The 16,001-nt window shown below is 40.1% G+C and overlaps 1 protein-coding gene across 1 annotated transcript in view; it reads right to left on the bottom strand.

Annotated features, from left to right (window-relative positions):
* Positions 1–42: 42 nt before the first annotated feature.
* The window catches only part of MAP7D3 (MAP7 domain containing 3), a 38,377-nt gene continuing 22,418 nt past the window's right edge, over positions 43–16,001 (bottom strand). Inside the window, 12 exon segments of the mRNA XM_070463272.1 lie at positions 43–1,663; positions 2,393–2,664; positions 3,795–3,987; positions 5,018–5,120; positions 6,623–6,676; positions 7,686–7,790; positions 8,702–8,837; positions 10,454–10,583; positions 12,533–12,741; positions 13,006–13,136; positions 13,680–13,769; positions 13,771–14,918. Of these exon segments, the coding sequence (XP_070319373.1) occupies positions 1,656–1,663; positions 2,393–2,664; positions 3,795–3,987; positions 5,018–5,120; positions 6,623–6,676; positions 7,686–7,790; positions 8,702–8,837; positions 10,454–10,583; positions 12,533–12,741; positions 13,006–13,136; positions 13,680–13,769; positions 13,771–14,918 (2,579 nt within the window). The 3' untranslated portion in view covers positions 43–1,655.

Raw genomic sequence — 16,001 nt, 5'->3', positions numbered from 1 at the left:
CCACCTTCAGTACATTTTTTGCTATTAAAATATGAAGAAAACTTGCTTTACCTGCAAAGTTTATTGCATAGAGCACACAAATGAAGGTTTAACAGTGTTTCAATGTGTAAAATTTGTGCAGAAAAATATCAGAAGCACATTTTGTTACAATGATTGTCTCTGCCTTTTATATAAGAGATTGTGTATATAAGGTTTTAAAATCTAAGGCACCAAGCTCTGATCTATAACAAAGATACAGTACTCTGAATAGCAAAGAACTAGGGAATCAGAAAGAATAACTACTTCCTTTTACTAATTCAAGACTGCTAGCTACAAAGGAAGATGGGCCTGCTTCAAGCTATTTGTGATCCACCAGAAAACTCATTAGCATTAGGACAACTAATCTGAATTCAAGTTTTAGTCAATCATTTAAGCATGATTCAGTGGATTTCAGGAAACATATATCCTGTGTACACGTGTGTATATACATGTGTGCATGTCCACTGTGTATGTGCTGTGCCTATCTACAGCGGGGACCGAAGAAAAACACTGTCCCTTTACTCACTTGCAGCCAGTGGCTAGAGAAAGGCAAACAAATTTTGGTTCCACATCTCAAGCCTAAGTGTACACTGAATGGCAGGCCTAGAGAACATAAGCAGAAAAGGATTATACACAGTAAACATGTAGAGGAATTGAACATACCCCATCGGACAACAGCCAAATACTGCCTTATGTACACAATAAAAATAACATGTTTTTATAAACCTCAATATGTACTTCCAAAATGAATGCTGACAAAAGCAGGAAAGATGGAAAAAAAAAAAAACCAAAACTACACCTTCTAGGACCGCCAGCATTTGAAGGTACCAGTGTCTGTGCCTAGGACTGGCAGACTATGTCAGAGTTAGAAACAAGCATACATTAATGACAAATGTATCTTGCAACTTTCTGTATTTTTGTATATTAAGAACAATCCAACAAAACTTGTGTGAGGAATCTTGAGACCCTTAAGACCCATTATTACATTCTCTACCAGACTGAATGTAAGTTTTTATTGCTAAATTAAAGCAATTGTTGGGGCTTCCCTGGTGGCTCAGCGGTAAAGAATCTGCCTGCCAATGCAGGAGACATGGGTTGGGAAGATCCCCTGGAGAAGGAAATGGTAACCCACTCCAGTATTCTTGCCTGGGAAATCCCATGGACAGAGGAGCCTGGTGGGCTACAGTTCATAGGGTTGCAAAGAGTCAGATACAACTTAGTGACTAAACAACAGAAACAAATGTAATTGTTAAATGCAGTAAATATGATCTCAAGATTTCAAATAGGTACTGATATAAAAACTTCTTTTGGTGTAAGATTCTCTTAGCATTTTATATATGCTTAAGAGTAAACATTTTATAAAGACACACTTGATACACAAATGTGTTGGCAGGAAAATACAAGAATGACAGACAATGGAGATTTTTACAGCAAAAAAATGACTCTTTACTCAGAACCCTTGCTTATGGGCAAGACCCAAGATGATATGAGCATCTTCTGAGATACATTAAGATGATTTTTTTTTGAGAGTCATTTTCTTTGCCGGGTTCATGTAGGAAGCAGAGAAATTTTGAAAGGTGGGCCTGGAGGTCAAAATCCAGAGTGGAGAATGGATTCTCCTCTAGGCTGGATGAGGTTTACATATCTGACCAGAGGGAAAAAGAAAAGAAAGGTTTGTTAGTGAAGATGCTGGTTCCACACCAAGTGGATCCTCGCCCCACACTGAGGCCGGCCTGGGACCCTCAGTAGCAACCCCTCCCACCCCAAGTTGCTGCCATACTGGTGCTCTTATAAATGCTCCCCAACCTTTAAATGGGTTGAAGCTGCCTCTCAATTTCAAACAGAGCTTCTCAAGGAAAGAAAAACCAAGGCCTTTTGGTTTTGGAAACACAAGTTGAGGGACTAATTCCAAAAAATTCGCCAACCCTCTGTCCTAAATTGGAGAAGGCAATGGCAACACACTCCAGTATCCTTGCCTGGAGAATTCCATGGACAGAGGAGCCTGGCGGGTTACAGTCCATGGGGTTGCAAGAGTTGAACATGACTTAGCGACCACACCCCCACCCCCACCACTGCCCTAAATAATCTGTGTGCTGCAGAGCAGCCAGTAGATCAGGAGTGCAGAGGAGTCCACTGTTTGAAATGAACCTACTCTGTATATCTGGCATGAAATGCAGGACTTAACAATTGGTCATGTCATGAATGTTCTCAAAACTAACTTAAAGGGGGGCTCTTCAACCTAGTTTTAGACCCACCACTGTCTTCTCCCTTACCTCCAAGGTTACATGGTGCCAAGCCCTGGCACAGCTGGAAACAGAGGAGGGTTGAAGGTCAACTAACTTTCAAACGAAGTGGAAATGGGAGATGGCGTTACCTGATGGAGCAGGCACAGATTTGCTTCCGTTTTTGTTGTCTATAGGTGGCTGGTGACTCGAGCAGGATGTCACAGAGCCTCTCGGCTGGTGTTCTGGGCTCTCAGGAGGGAAACTGGACACAGGTGGTTCTGTCTCTCTTGAGAAGTCGATAATTTGGTCACACATCCACTTCTGTACCTCTGAATGTGAACTCTTGAAAGGTCCCATGGTGCTGCTGGTTTCCGCCTTTCCAGTTTTTGCTGCTCGGTTGGTTGGTCTTTTGGTGGAGGATCTGGAAAGAGATATTTGGTTACAATCCTGATTATCGCCAAACCAAGGCTTTGCCTGACAGAAGCTTTATTATTTTCTTAATACACTAAAACTCAAATTCAGAGGATAATTGTGGTCCACTAAATTGATGATAGAAATAACTGAAGAAGTTTAGAAGTGTTTAACCTTCAAGTCAAATTTAGTTAGATCATGAATTATCTGAGCTGTTTGGTCTCTAGGATTTTTTTAAAAAATCAGTTTCCCCTTCAGAAATGGTGGTATTTATGACAGAAATTGTGATGTCACTTTCAAGGTTATGCTATAAAATGGCTCCCAGATGTCTTTCCTCAGTGGCAAGTAACACTCTTTCAGGCAATCACCCAATGAGCCTTCCTTTCTAAGAATTTGGTCCTGTTCTTCTGACCTTACCTCTGACCCTCACTTTCCCAAATGTACAATGAGGATTTTAATATCATACCCAGAGTTGCAATGGGAATTTAGATAGGTAAAATGTTTGTTACACTGCAGTCACTCAACGTCCCCTTCCCTGACTGTATGAGACAACACTAACCAGTGTGAATAAAAACTCAGAATGGAATCAGGTATATCTGGGTTGAATTTACGTTCTGCCCTTGAACTGTGAGATGCTGGGTTGAATAAGGCTCATAATCTCTCCATTTCTCAGTTTTCTTTCACTAAAAAATTATTTTATTTATTTTTTAGATGTGCTGGATCTCTGTTGCTACACAGGCTTTCTAGTTGTGGTGAGCAAGGGCCACGCCCTAGTAGTTGTGGCAAGTGGGGCTCATTAGTTGTGGCTTCCAGGCTCTAGAGCACAGGCTCAATAGTTGTGGTGCATGGGCTTAGTTGCTCCATGGCATGTGGGATCTTCCCAGATCAGGACCAAACCCATGTCTCCTGCATTGGCAGGTGGACTCTTCACCACTGAGCCACCAGGGAAGCCCAGGCCTCGGTCTTTGAGTCTGTAAGGATAGGGGTGCCCATCCTTCCTGAGTTTGTTCCTACAATAGAGCGCGTGACATATTGTTTGGGGCAAACTAAGAGTTCAGTCAGTAATCCTGTGCATCATTCTAAGGATGCCCATCCTAACCCCTTCCAGGTGTACTCTGATGAACTCACTGAGTGACTCACCTGGTACTCTTTGTCTGATTCAAAGGGTCTTTCACTGTTTTTTGTCTGAAGGTTTTCATGTCAGTATTTAAAAATGCTTTTGTCTCTTCTTTATGGATTTGGCTAGAAGTCACATCTAAAAACTTGTTAGTGTTCCTCACATTTTTAACATGTGTTTTTGGTTTTGGGGATGAATCCATGCCATTTATAGTAGCTAGAGGGAAAAAAAACAGCAGCAAGATTAAAATTGGAGTTTCAACAATAAAGACAAGCAAAGTGGAGGCTGTGAGCCTGTCAGTCTGGGCAAGGGACATCTACCTGAAGACAGGAGTTGTCTGGAGGCAGGACTCTGGGGAGGCAGGGTCAGGGCAAAAGCCCACTGTGCCCTGAAAGCACAAAGGTGTGGCTACCTTTAAGGAACGTGCCCTCTCCTCTGCCAGCAAGTAATGATGGCTAGAGGGCAGGACAGCTCCGTGCTTCTTGTCCCTCTTTCTGATGATCCTCTCATTTTAGTCTCACCTCTGACCTTAGCCTTTCTCAATGACCTAAGGCCCAGCCTACCCCTCTGCTGCTCCTGCTGCTCTGTTCTAGTGACATTCTGGCCTAACTTCTTTTAGTGCAGCCAGCATATGGCAGCACCACCATCTGCTCATGTCTGGCTCCCCATTGGCTGAGGTTCCTCGAGGCCCCAGTAGCTAGCAGGGTTCCCAATTCATGTGCCTGATACCTGCTAAGGCATAAAGGGTGGACAAATTGTGTTTTCTCAAATGCCATTACTGTGGTTCATACTCACCAGGCAATGAGACTCAACAATGTACCTTAGGGGCACTCATAGAGCAACAGGATCTGCATTTTCTCTCTGTAGGCCAGGGAGTGGCCTTCTACCTGTGGTCAGTCATGAATGCCACATGGGGTCCTAAACTCTGAGATGCTAGTAAGCCTCACACTGAGCTGAGAAAGAGCTGCCATCTACAGTCTCTCAGCACAAAACAAAAGAACAGGTGTCGCAGCAGCTATTATTTATTGAGAGTTTACTATGTGTCAAGCACCATTCTTAGTACTACGGGACCTCACTGCAATCTCATGCCCACCCCAGGAGAACAATATTACTTCCCCTTTTTCAGACAGGAAAACTGAACAGAGAGAGGTTAAGTAACTTGCTCAAACAGCTCACAAGTAGAGTAATTATGGATGAACCTAGACAGTCTAGTTCCTGATGAACAGAATTCAAAAGGCAAGCAAACCTGATGGATGCATGTCATCAAAGGAATCATTGTCACTTTCTGATTCGTCCTCATCATCTGCCTCATCCTCCTCATATGCATCACCACTCAATGTTTCTGCAGCCTACAATGAGAGAAGAAAGTCATGATTGCATCTAACATTCAGTCATCCTGACAGTTATTTCAGAGAAGACATATTTCATGCCTGGATTGATTGCTAACTTTTGTCATTTCAATTAAAAGGTAAAAAAGAAATCTAACCTCTTTAGCCCCAATAATCTACAGAGGACAGGACAGGTGACCCAAGTTGTGTCTTTCAGATACGGAAAGACAGCCAAAAATGAAAGACTTCCCTGAATGGGAGCCAAGGGACAACAGCTCTGGGATGGTGTAAAGGCTCTGCCTCCTTGGAGCCCTAAGCCCAGGTGGTGCCATGGCTAAAATGTTCTTGGCTGCTGCTTGAGGCAGGACTTCTCAAGTCAATGTGCTTACTACCTGCTCTCTGAGAGGGTGACTGCCGTCACTTTTCAGAAATGACATTTCTACTCTAAATTTTCATAATGATGTGAATGACCACAACTAGGCAATTTTAAATAGGCAAAATGTCAGTTTTGTAGCTCAGATGGTGAAGAACACAGAATCTGGGGATAAAAAGACCTGTTGTTTAGTTGCTAAGTTGTGTCTGACTCTTTCACAACCCCATGGACTGTAGCCTGGCAGGCTCTTCTGGCCTTGGGATTCTCCAGGTAAGAATACTGGAGTGGGCTGCCATTTCCTCCGGGAGATCTTCCTCACCCAGGGGTTGAACCCATGTCCTGCAATGGTAGGCAGATTCTTTACCAGTGAGCCACCAGGGAAGCCCCGCTAAAGATCTGAGAAGCATGCAAACCATCAAAAGACAAGACGTTTTGGGGAGGGATAAACAAATACTTATGAGAGACCCTGAAAGCACTAACCATAAAAGAAAAAACAATGCTAAATTTCAGTTCATTAAAATAAGCTTCCGTTCATCAAAGGACATTATGAGAGTGTGAGGCAAACTACAGCCTGGGGGCTGATACCTGCAATACAGATATCCAAGGGGCTCAGAAGCAGAACTTGTAAACTCTCCCACAGATCAGTAGGAAAAATGCAGGTGACTGAATAGAAACAGGGGCAAAGGACTTGAAAAGACACTTCACCAAAGTGAATCTCCAAATGGCCAATAAGGGACTCAACTCCATTAGTCATCCAAAAATACTGATAAATTCCATGATGTGAAAAATCTAGAACATCTATGTAGCAGCAAACAGCAGTAAGAAAAGATAAGCCACAAACTGAGAGAAGGGATCTGCAATACATACAAGCAAGAAAGGAGAAGTATCTAGAACATTTAAAGAACTACCAATGAGTAAGCAAAAGATAAGTCAGCCAGAAAGTTTTGGGCAAAAGACTAAACAAGCATTCCACAGAAGAAAAAACATGAAAGCTAACTAAAGATGAGAAAATAAGCTCAACCTTTTTAATAGTCAGGGAAATGTGAAATGTTATTTCATTAGCACCAGAGACTGACAAAAATTAAAAAGTTGGCAAGAATGTAAAAAAACAGGAATTCTTATACACTGCTGGTAGGAGCACACAGACTACCTTTGAGGCATTTGAATCTGGCTTTCTTGTCCGCTTCATAATTTCCTCAATTCTCTATTTTTTGAAAAAAAATAAAATTCAAACATGAAAACAGATTAAAAACAAAACACTGGTCCTGAAGAAGTTGATTATTTCTGTGTTCCAGAAGCAGACAATACTACTGTCTGTGCCAAAGTCAATGCAAGATGCTGGGCCAGCAGCTGGGTGGGCACTTTCCTCCAAGCCCAGTTTCATGGTCGGTCATCTAGAAAATACTCTGAATGGTGACAAGGTGTACTTGTTACCCTAACGCAGAAATCCAAATAACTTCTCACTCCTGATTTTGCCAACGTGGAAATTTATTACTAGACTAAGCACGTATTATTGCAAACCAATCAGAACTTATAAACATGATTTTTGTCTAAACAGACCATGAGTGAAGCTAATGTTAATGAAAAGAATGCATCTCAACAATGCAATGCTGTCACAGGTTTTGTTACTAGAAGGAGCACACACAGGAAGGCTAAGAGTTCCCTTCTTCCCTGAAGGTAAGGAGAGCTGTAGCTCTCTGGCCTCCTCAAGGTGACTGATCTCCTGACAGAAAGACCGGGAAGTCCCTCAGCCTGGTCTGGGGTCTTCCTTGCTCCCAGATGAGACATGTGGGTTGCACAAATTGCAGTCCAACCTTACAAAGAGCCTGCACCTTGGCCTCTCTGATAAGCCTCCACCTTCTGCTTCTTCAAGTTCAGTTGCTGCAATTTCCAGCCCAGTTTAGAAAAAACTCAAACTTCTACCAACCCCTACCATGACACAAGGGATTCGGTTCAAAGGAGCTTTGTTCCCAGTGGTTTGCTATAGAGAGACATCCCTGTGATAGTCATCAGTGGTCCACAAGGACGAGCTAAGGTTATTAAGAGGAGCCCATTCTAGGGAGAAGGGGTCAGATCCTAAGATGAGAGAGTACAGAGGAAAAACAACCCCAGCTAGCATATCACTTGTCATTTTTAAAAACATAGTTTGGAATCATGTACCCAACATTGTTTTGAACAAGGAATCAAATCCCCCCAACAGAGAGGAGGCATACCTTTTTTCTTTCTAATCTCTCTTGCAGATTCTGTAACATAATCCTCTCATGCTCCTTCTTGCGTTTGTCAGCCTCCTCCTGAGCTTTTATTTTGGCGTCACTTTTCTAGGAAATTTGTATAAAAATATCACTGACTCTCAATATATCTGAATGACAACAGTGCAACAGTAAGACGTTATCCAAAATAAAATGTAACCTTTGGATTGAGAGTACTCATATATACAACATTCATGGATCATCAGTTTTCAAAGTGTTAGCAAAAATGTACAGAACTAGGATAACTATTATGGCTAGGGATTTAGAAGGCACGTTAATCCCCTTCAGGACCTCAAGGTTGTCAGACCACTATCATTTTGAAATATGTGATAGTGTAGTCTTCCACTGACACAGATACCAGGAGCCAAGTCTTACACTTCAAAAGCACCAAGAGGATTCTCAAAGATACTTTCTCAAGGAATGCAAATGGATAGTCATTTATGAAACACATAACTGATTTTGATAAATGATACACCAAAACTTTTATATAAATCAGGCTATAATAATAATTTAAACTGAATATTGTCTTAGCTCAGTTTTGGGATTTATTTACTAGGTGATTTAAACTTACACTAGTGAGACATTCTAATTGATGAATTTGCTAAGGCATTCATAATTTTCAACTGATCTGTGAGGGGGGTGGCGCAGCTGTCACCACAGAATGCATGATTGGGAAAATTCACACAGGATATTTAATCTTTGTGAGCAATTTGGATTTCTTGAAGCCAACCTGTAATATTTATGTAGATAAACTAGAGGAATGCTAATCTGTAATTTGCTGCTTTCTGCTTTTGTTTCACTTGGAAAACATTCTAGGATTCTAGGAGGACTGATAGCAACACTGGGTAAAAGCTAGACTGTAATGTAAAAATGCAACCAGAGCATGCAGCATCTGGTCATTTTCTTTCTTGGATAAACAGACTTTTGCTTTGGGTTTCGACTGAATTTTACAATCTGGTTCTCAAGGAGAGCCAGCAAACCTGGAGTTCTACTTTTTGGTCTTCTTCTTCCTGACTTTCTCTCTTCTTCATCTCCTTTGGTTGTTGCCCATCTCCAAATTTTGAAAATTTGTCTTCTTGACCTTCCTCCACTTTCTTTGCTACATCTTTCATTTTCCTGATGAAAATGAAATTAAATAATAATTCTTTTTATGTGCAGTTTTATAGTGAAGCTGCTTGTATATAGTAATACAATTTATATTTACACCAGATTCCCTACATTTTCTGTGTTGTTATTCCACAGGATGTGCATAATTTCATCTATTTAAATAGAGGGAACCAGCCCTTGGGAGAAGAAAAAGATTTTTATCAAGTAGTGGGCTACTTTGCATCTTAAAACACAAACGCGCACATACACACACACATATAATCACTCCTTCTTAACTGTGCTAGATGTATGCTCACACCTGATCTTACATGGGGGTGTGACAGAAGGAATGTACAGGAGGGTCTGGTGGTGCTCAGAGGAGGAAAGTCCAATCAAAATGACTGGTATTCAGGGCTTTAAAAATGTGAAACTAGCTCTGTTTACAAGAACTAATAAATAATATTCTTCAAGTTATAGGGTTTTTTGCTATTCAAAATGTCTTCCTCTCCCCCCAAACCCATATAAGATACATGGAAAGGATATGAAAGTGATCCAAAAATAATAGTTAAAAACAACATCAGTTATTATTCTTTACAGGTCGTGGACAGAGGTTTACATTACAGGGTCCCAAATCAAATGGGCCTCCAGATCAAAGACCAAGAAACCTTTCAACTGAAGTAGCCCACAACTGTATATAACATTTGCAGCCCACAGGTCACTGGAAACCCAGTAAAACATAAGGAAGTATCCTTTTCAGGTTTACAAATTTTGGGGGGTAACTTTTCATTTCAAACTTACAAAAAAGTTTCAAGCAAAGTTGCTTTACCAGTTACTATCTCTATGTGTGTGTGTATATTATTTTTATGAACTGTTTAAGGACTGAATTCTGAACTGAAAAAAATTATACAATGAATGTCACTGGTAGAAGGACACATCAAAAGGTAAACTGCTTGTGATTATGGATGACTTTGTTTATCACTTATTGTGTTTTTTAGTTTCCTATTACACATACATGTTAACTTAAGAAAGAACTGTCATTTTAAAAACCTTTAAAAAGAAGACTGTCACTGGGACAAATGGCAAATTGAATTGTATGTTGACCCTGGATTAGAAAATAAAATAATAAATTTCCTGATTTTAGTTATGAATACCCTGGTTACATCAGAGAATGCTTTTCTTCTTAGGAAGTATACAGGGAAGTATTTAGGAGGAAAGGGTCATGATGTATGCAACTTATTCATAAACAGGTTTACAAATTTTAAAGTTATAAAGGGCTTTTGAAATAAAGAAAGGGACTGACACCAGTGAATGCCAACAGAAACAGTCTTGTGTGATTACTCAGGTGCTACTGCTGAGTACTAGGCCCTTGACGTGAGTACAGATCTCTTTATGCATCTTCACAGCGCACCTCAAGAGCACATGACACATGGAGACTAAAGAGGAACATACACTCATCTACACTAGCGTCCTGTCTGCTTGAAATGTTCACCACGTTTGTTTAGAAGACAACGAGTCATTTCTGATTCATACTGAAGAAAGAGTCGGTTATTCTTTGAGAATTTATATACATCTAACTTAAAGTATGACTTTCAGAATCTGGGTCCCAACCAAGATTTACTGTATAGAGAGGATGATTCTGTGCCAACCTTTGTTCCATCTCTTTTTGTAGTCTTTCTTCTTTTTCTTTTTGCTCACGAGCAAGGCGTCGTTTTTCTGCCAAAATCTTTGTTGCCTCCTCAGCATTCTTAGGTCCTGGTGTGCCTTTATTACCAGATTCTAGTTTAAATTAACATGCAAAACAGTTAAGTTTAGGGAACTTACTGCCTCTATGTCCAACAAAGAGGTGCAAGACAATGTGCAATGTAAAAAATAAAAAACAACATTATGTCCATGATAGAAAACATATAAATAAACTATAAGTAATATAAGTAACAGCTTTTGTTCAAAAGCCCAATTCCTATGCCCTCATGGCCACCCCAAGCCACCAACAACAGAAGCACCATTTTGTTAACTTTTGAACAACTACTTGTCCCCAAAAGAAATAATGTGTTCTTGCTTTGGTTTAGCTGTTTTGAGATACCTGAATAAATTGCCTCTATCGAAAAAAAGATTAAGATATACTGAATATGGAGGAAGATAAGCTTATACTCAGTCCAAATGAGGTATAAATCTTTTCTCTTCTTTTTTGGCCATGGTGCACAGCTTGGGGGATCTTAGTTCCCCAACCAGGGAATGAACCCAGCAGTGAAAGCGCCGAGTCTTTAACCACTGGACTGCCAGGGAATTCCCTGAAGTGTACAAATCTCAAGTCAATTAAACAAAAATATATACAGCATACATTCTGAAAATTCTGCATCATTTTTATTAAATAAATATTATTTCACTGAGTGTTGATAACAGTATGTTAATATATTTTGTTGATTATAAAGTGGCTAACTGTGGATAACCAAAGAAACCAAGACTATCAGTAAAATAAGGTGACCACATGGAGGCATAGTATTTTAGTTCATGTGGCAAATTTGTTTTTTTTTTTTTTTTTGCAAATTTGTTTTAAATAAACTACATATGAAAATGAGGATTTTAAGAAATCAGGAATATATAATTCATAATAAAAAGACTGTTTCTGTTACAAAGAATTCACTGTGGAATTCCTTCAAAAAGCAAAATTCATGAGTGTATTTAAAATTAAATAATGCAGGTGGATCATAGAAAAAGCAAGGGAATTCCAGAAAAACACCTACTTCTGCTTCATTGACTATGCTAAAGCCTTTGACTGTCTGGATCACAACAAACTGTGGAAAATTCTTGTAAATCAATTATATTTCAATTTTTAAAAACCCAGAAACAGACTCTCAGACACAGAAAATAAACTTATGGTTACCAAAAGGGAAAGGCAGGGGGGAAGGGATAAATTAGGAGTTTGGGATTAGCATTAATCCCAAATTAATTTATACTATATACTATATACAAAATATTACTATATACAAAATAAACAGTAAGGTCCTACTTCACTGTTTGCTTTCACTGCTGGGTTCACTCCCTGGTTGGGGAACTAAGATCCCCCAAGCTGTGCAGCATGGCCAAAAAAGAAAAATAAAAGATTTATACCTCATTTGGATTGAGCATAAGCACAGGGAATTATATTTAGTTTCTTATGATAACCTATAATGGAAAAGAACATGAAAAAGAATATATGTGTGTATCTGAATCACTTTGCTGTTCACCATAAAGTAACACAAAATTTTAAATCAACTATACTTCAAAAAAAGAATGCATGTCATAGTCAAAAAACCAGTATGATGTTTTTTGGAACCCACGCACTGACCTGACACATGTTACATCCTATGTATGGAAACTACCCTCCAGCTCCTGATGGAAACCTGCTCAGCCACAAATGACTGCATGTGCTCTCTTCCAAGGATGGAAAATATTAAAGGGCCATCCACTATCAGAGCTGGAAGGAACTGCAGGGACCATCTACACCATGGCATTCATCCAACTCATCTGTACACACTAAACATCAGTTCCAAAAATAGGGCTAAGTAAGAAGTTGCGGCAAGAAAAAACAAGCATTGTGCCAGTGTGACTGGTGCAATGCTCTTTATTTTAAAGAAAATTTGCTTCCTATAGTTCTCTGAACTGGGGAATAAAATGACAATGACAGTGCCCAAACTACCTTGAGATTTTCTGGTTGCTGAAATGAACTTGTCAGTGAAGGAACTCACCTTCACAGATCATATCCTTTTGGCTTGCAGTCTCAGAGTTGTTAATGGTGTTAGAACCGGCTTTGCTTTTCATTCCCATAGTACCTAATGCATTTTGTGCAAGTACAGTACGCTGCATAGGAGTTACTTTATAGGAAAAACAAAACTGTGTCGATTGTTTTGACATGCCAGGTGAAGGTGATAGGGGGCAATTCTTTTGAATTTGCCTGCTGGGAAAAAGTAACAGTTAATGGAAGAAGTGTGGTATGATTTTATAATATATATGTGCTGATTTTTACTGTACCATTTCACACACTATAATGTCTTGACATTATATGATATGATATTTTATAATAGAGAAAGGTAAATCCATTTTTAAAGGCTTTTCCCTTTATATTTTCATTACCATGCATACTACATTATTTATGAAACACTGATGCGAGGTTTACCCTGGTAAAACATGTATCAGGAACAGCTGCAAATAAGCTACTTACCTAGTACTGATGGGAGATGGTGGACGCCACCTTCTTGTAGGAGATGACGACCATCTATAACACGGGATCTGCGATGGTGGTATGCGCTTCTTGGTAATAGGATTTGAGGGCTGTTCATCCATTTCTGATTTCTGAACAAATCAATACAATCATACAAAAAAATTTCTAGTATTACCTTTTGTGGCTGCCTTTTCAAAAGAAAAAATTCTGAACAAAATGCTCCTAAAATCCCAATTTTCTTTTCATGCATGAGGCTTAGGTACAGACATTCATTCTTCCAGACTAACATTTTATATTATACAATTCAAACAGGTCATAGAAATAATTTAAAAGAATTCTTTTACTTCAAAACTTAATTTTATTTTTAAATCCTAATTGAGCTCTGCGATAGTTCTCAAAAACATTCCTTCAGAGTTTAGAAACATAATTCATAAAAACCGCTATATTTTGTCCCTTCTATTAAAAACTATCTATTATTCCAGCTTTGGGGAGAAACTCTGGGACAATGAGCAGCAGATAATTCTAAATCATTAAAGTGAATATATTTTATCATAGAATGCTATATGTTGTGAAATCTGACCCATCATCATCTATACAACAAAAAATACAGATTTTAATAGAAAATCTGTCAATGAAAGGCACTTGTCAAACCTATGGAGAATCTTTCACTTTACCTTGGAAGATATTTCCACGGTCACCTCAGGGGAGGTCTCCAGGGGCGCCTCTACACTTGCCTCAGAAGGCCCTTTCGTGCTTTCCTTGGGGAGCACCTCCACACTCTCCTCTGGGAGTGCAGCCATGCTTATCTCTGAGAATGCTTCTACACTCTCCTCGGGGGAGTGTTTCCATGCTCGCCTCGGGAGATATGTCCACACTAGCCTCAGATGATGCTTCCGTGCTCATCTCCTGGGATGAGTCTATACTCACCTCCGGAGATGGGTTCACACTCACATCTGGGGATGAGTCCACGAGTGCTTCCACGTTCACCTCAGAGTGTTCTTTCATGCTCACCTCCAGGAGTGTTTCCACACTCACCTCGGGGTGTTCTTTCATGCTCTCCTCCGCGAGTGCTTCCACATTCACCTCAGGGTGTTCTTTCATGCTCTCCTCCGGGAGTGCTTCCACGTTAAGCTCAGAGTGTTCTTTCATGCTCGCCTCCAGGAGTGTTTCCACACTCACCTCGGGGTGTTCTTTCATGCTCTCCTCTATGAGTGCTTCCACATTCACTGCAGGGTGTTCTTTCATGCTCTCCTCCGGGAGTGCTTCCACATTCATCTCAGAGTGTTCTTTCATGCTCACCTCCAGGAGTGTTTCCACACTCACCTCGGGGTGTTCTTTCATGCTCTCCTCCGCGAGTGCTTCCACATTCACCGCAGGGTGTTCTTTCATGCTCTCCTCCGGGAGTGCTTCCACGTTCACCTCAGAGTGTTCTTTCATGCTCGCCTCCAGGAGTGTTTCCACACTCACCTCAGGGTGTTCTTTCATGCTCTCCTCCAGGAGTGTTTCCACACTCACCTCAGGGTGTTCTTTCATGCTCTCCTCCACGAGTGCTTCCACGTTCACCTCAGAGTGTTCTTTCATGCTCACCTCCAGGAGTGTTTCCACACTCACCTTGGGGTGTTCTTTCATGCTCTCCTCTGGGAATGCTTCCACGCTCTCTACAGGGGGTGCTTCCATGTTCACCTGGGGGGATTCATCCAAGCTTGCCTTGGTGAGTGCTTCAACGCTCACTTCAGGGAGCACTTCCACACTCGCCTTGTGGGCCACTCCCACACTAGTCTTGGAAGGTATTTCTACTTTCTCCTGGAAAGGCATCATCGCCGTTGACTTGCGAAGCACTATGGGACTCTTCAATTCATCACCACTAAGCCTAAGCAGGGGCATGTTTACATATTGGATTATATTGTGGATGCCTGTGGATAAATGAGAACAGAGAGTGAAATTCCACACAGGTAGAAATTTGACAAGATGAAAATGTACCATTAGCAGTATAAAAACAAAAACAGAGTCATTTATTAGGAAATCACAGGGATGACACACCATACAAAAATGTTTAGTGAAATGGATCATAGATACAAGACAGAAACAGAAACATCTCAAAGCTGGTACTTCAGAGGCACCACCACTAAGAGAGAGGCATTGTGAAAGCAACAGAGCTCTCTAGATGAAAATAAGATACTTCTCCAAGCTGATGTCTGCAATAAGCATTTCTATTTTAATCACACTATAGATCAGAATGATTTTCACAGACAATTACAAAACCTTGGACACTTATAAAAAGTAATCTAAACAAAGTTACCAGGGTCAGGGATTTTGCCATTACAAGTGATTACATAAGACACTCTATATATGATTGTTTTAAAATAGAGTATAAACAAGAGAATTTTCTCACCCATACTAAAAACTGTAGTAAGACAGTAATCAGAATTGGAGGAGGAAATAGCAACCCACTCCAGTATTCTTGCCTGGAAAATTCCATGGACAGAGGAGCCCCGTGGGCTACAGTCTATGGGTCGCAAAGGGTCAGACACGACTGAGCAACTAACACACAGTAATCAGAATGGGCTGGATCTGCAAGGTCTCTTCCAGTTTTAACAATCTAAATATTTTTAGCCTAAGAAATGGAAAAAATTATAATATCTGGTACTAGTTAGATGGAGGAAAGCAATAATACCAATGTTGGGAACTAGGCTGGTGGAAGTATGGACTGGCACATGCTCCATGGGAACCATTTTGACAACAGTGTATCAAAAGCCACTCTGAAAAGTACATACTTTTTGTTCTAGCAATTTCACTTTTAGGTTATCCTTAAAAGAAAATTAAATTAAAAAATGAGTATGTATGTGGTTACTTGATAAAGCACTGTTTATAATACTGAAACAACTGAAAATATAATCTAAATAGTCAACACAAAATTTGGACTATACTAAGGCAGTCATTAAGAGTAATAATATGCAATTTTTGGACAAAGAAAATGGTATATTTTGAGTCTAAAC

This window comes from Odocoileus virginianus, unplaced genomic scaffold (assembly GCF_023699985.2).
Source record: "Odocoileus virginianus isolate 20LAN1187 ecotype Illinois unplaced genomic scaffold, Ovbor_1.2 Unplaced_Contig_1, whole genome shotgun sequence".
Lineage (NCBI taxonomy): Eukaryota > Metazoa > Chordata > Mammalia > Artiodactyla > Cervidae > Odocoileus > Odocoileus virginianus.
This window is presented reverse-complemented; position numbering and strand designations above follow the sequence as displayed.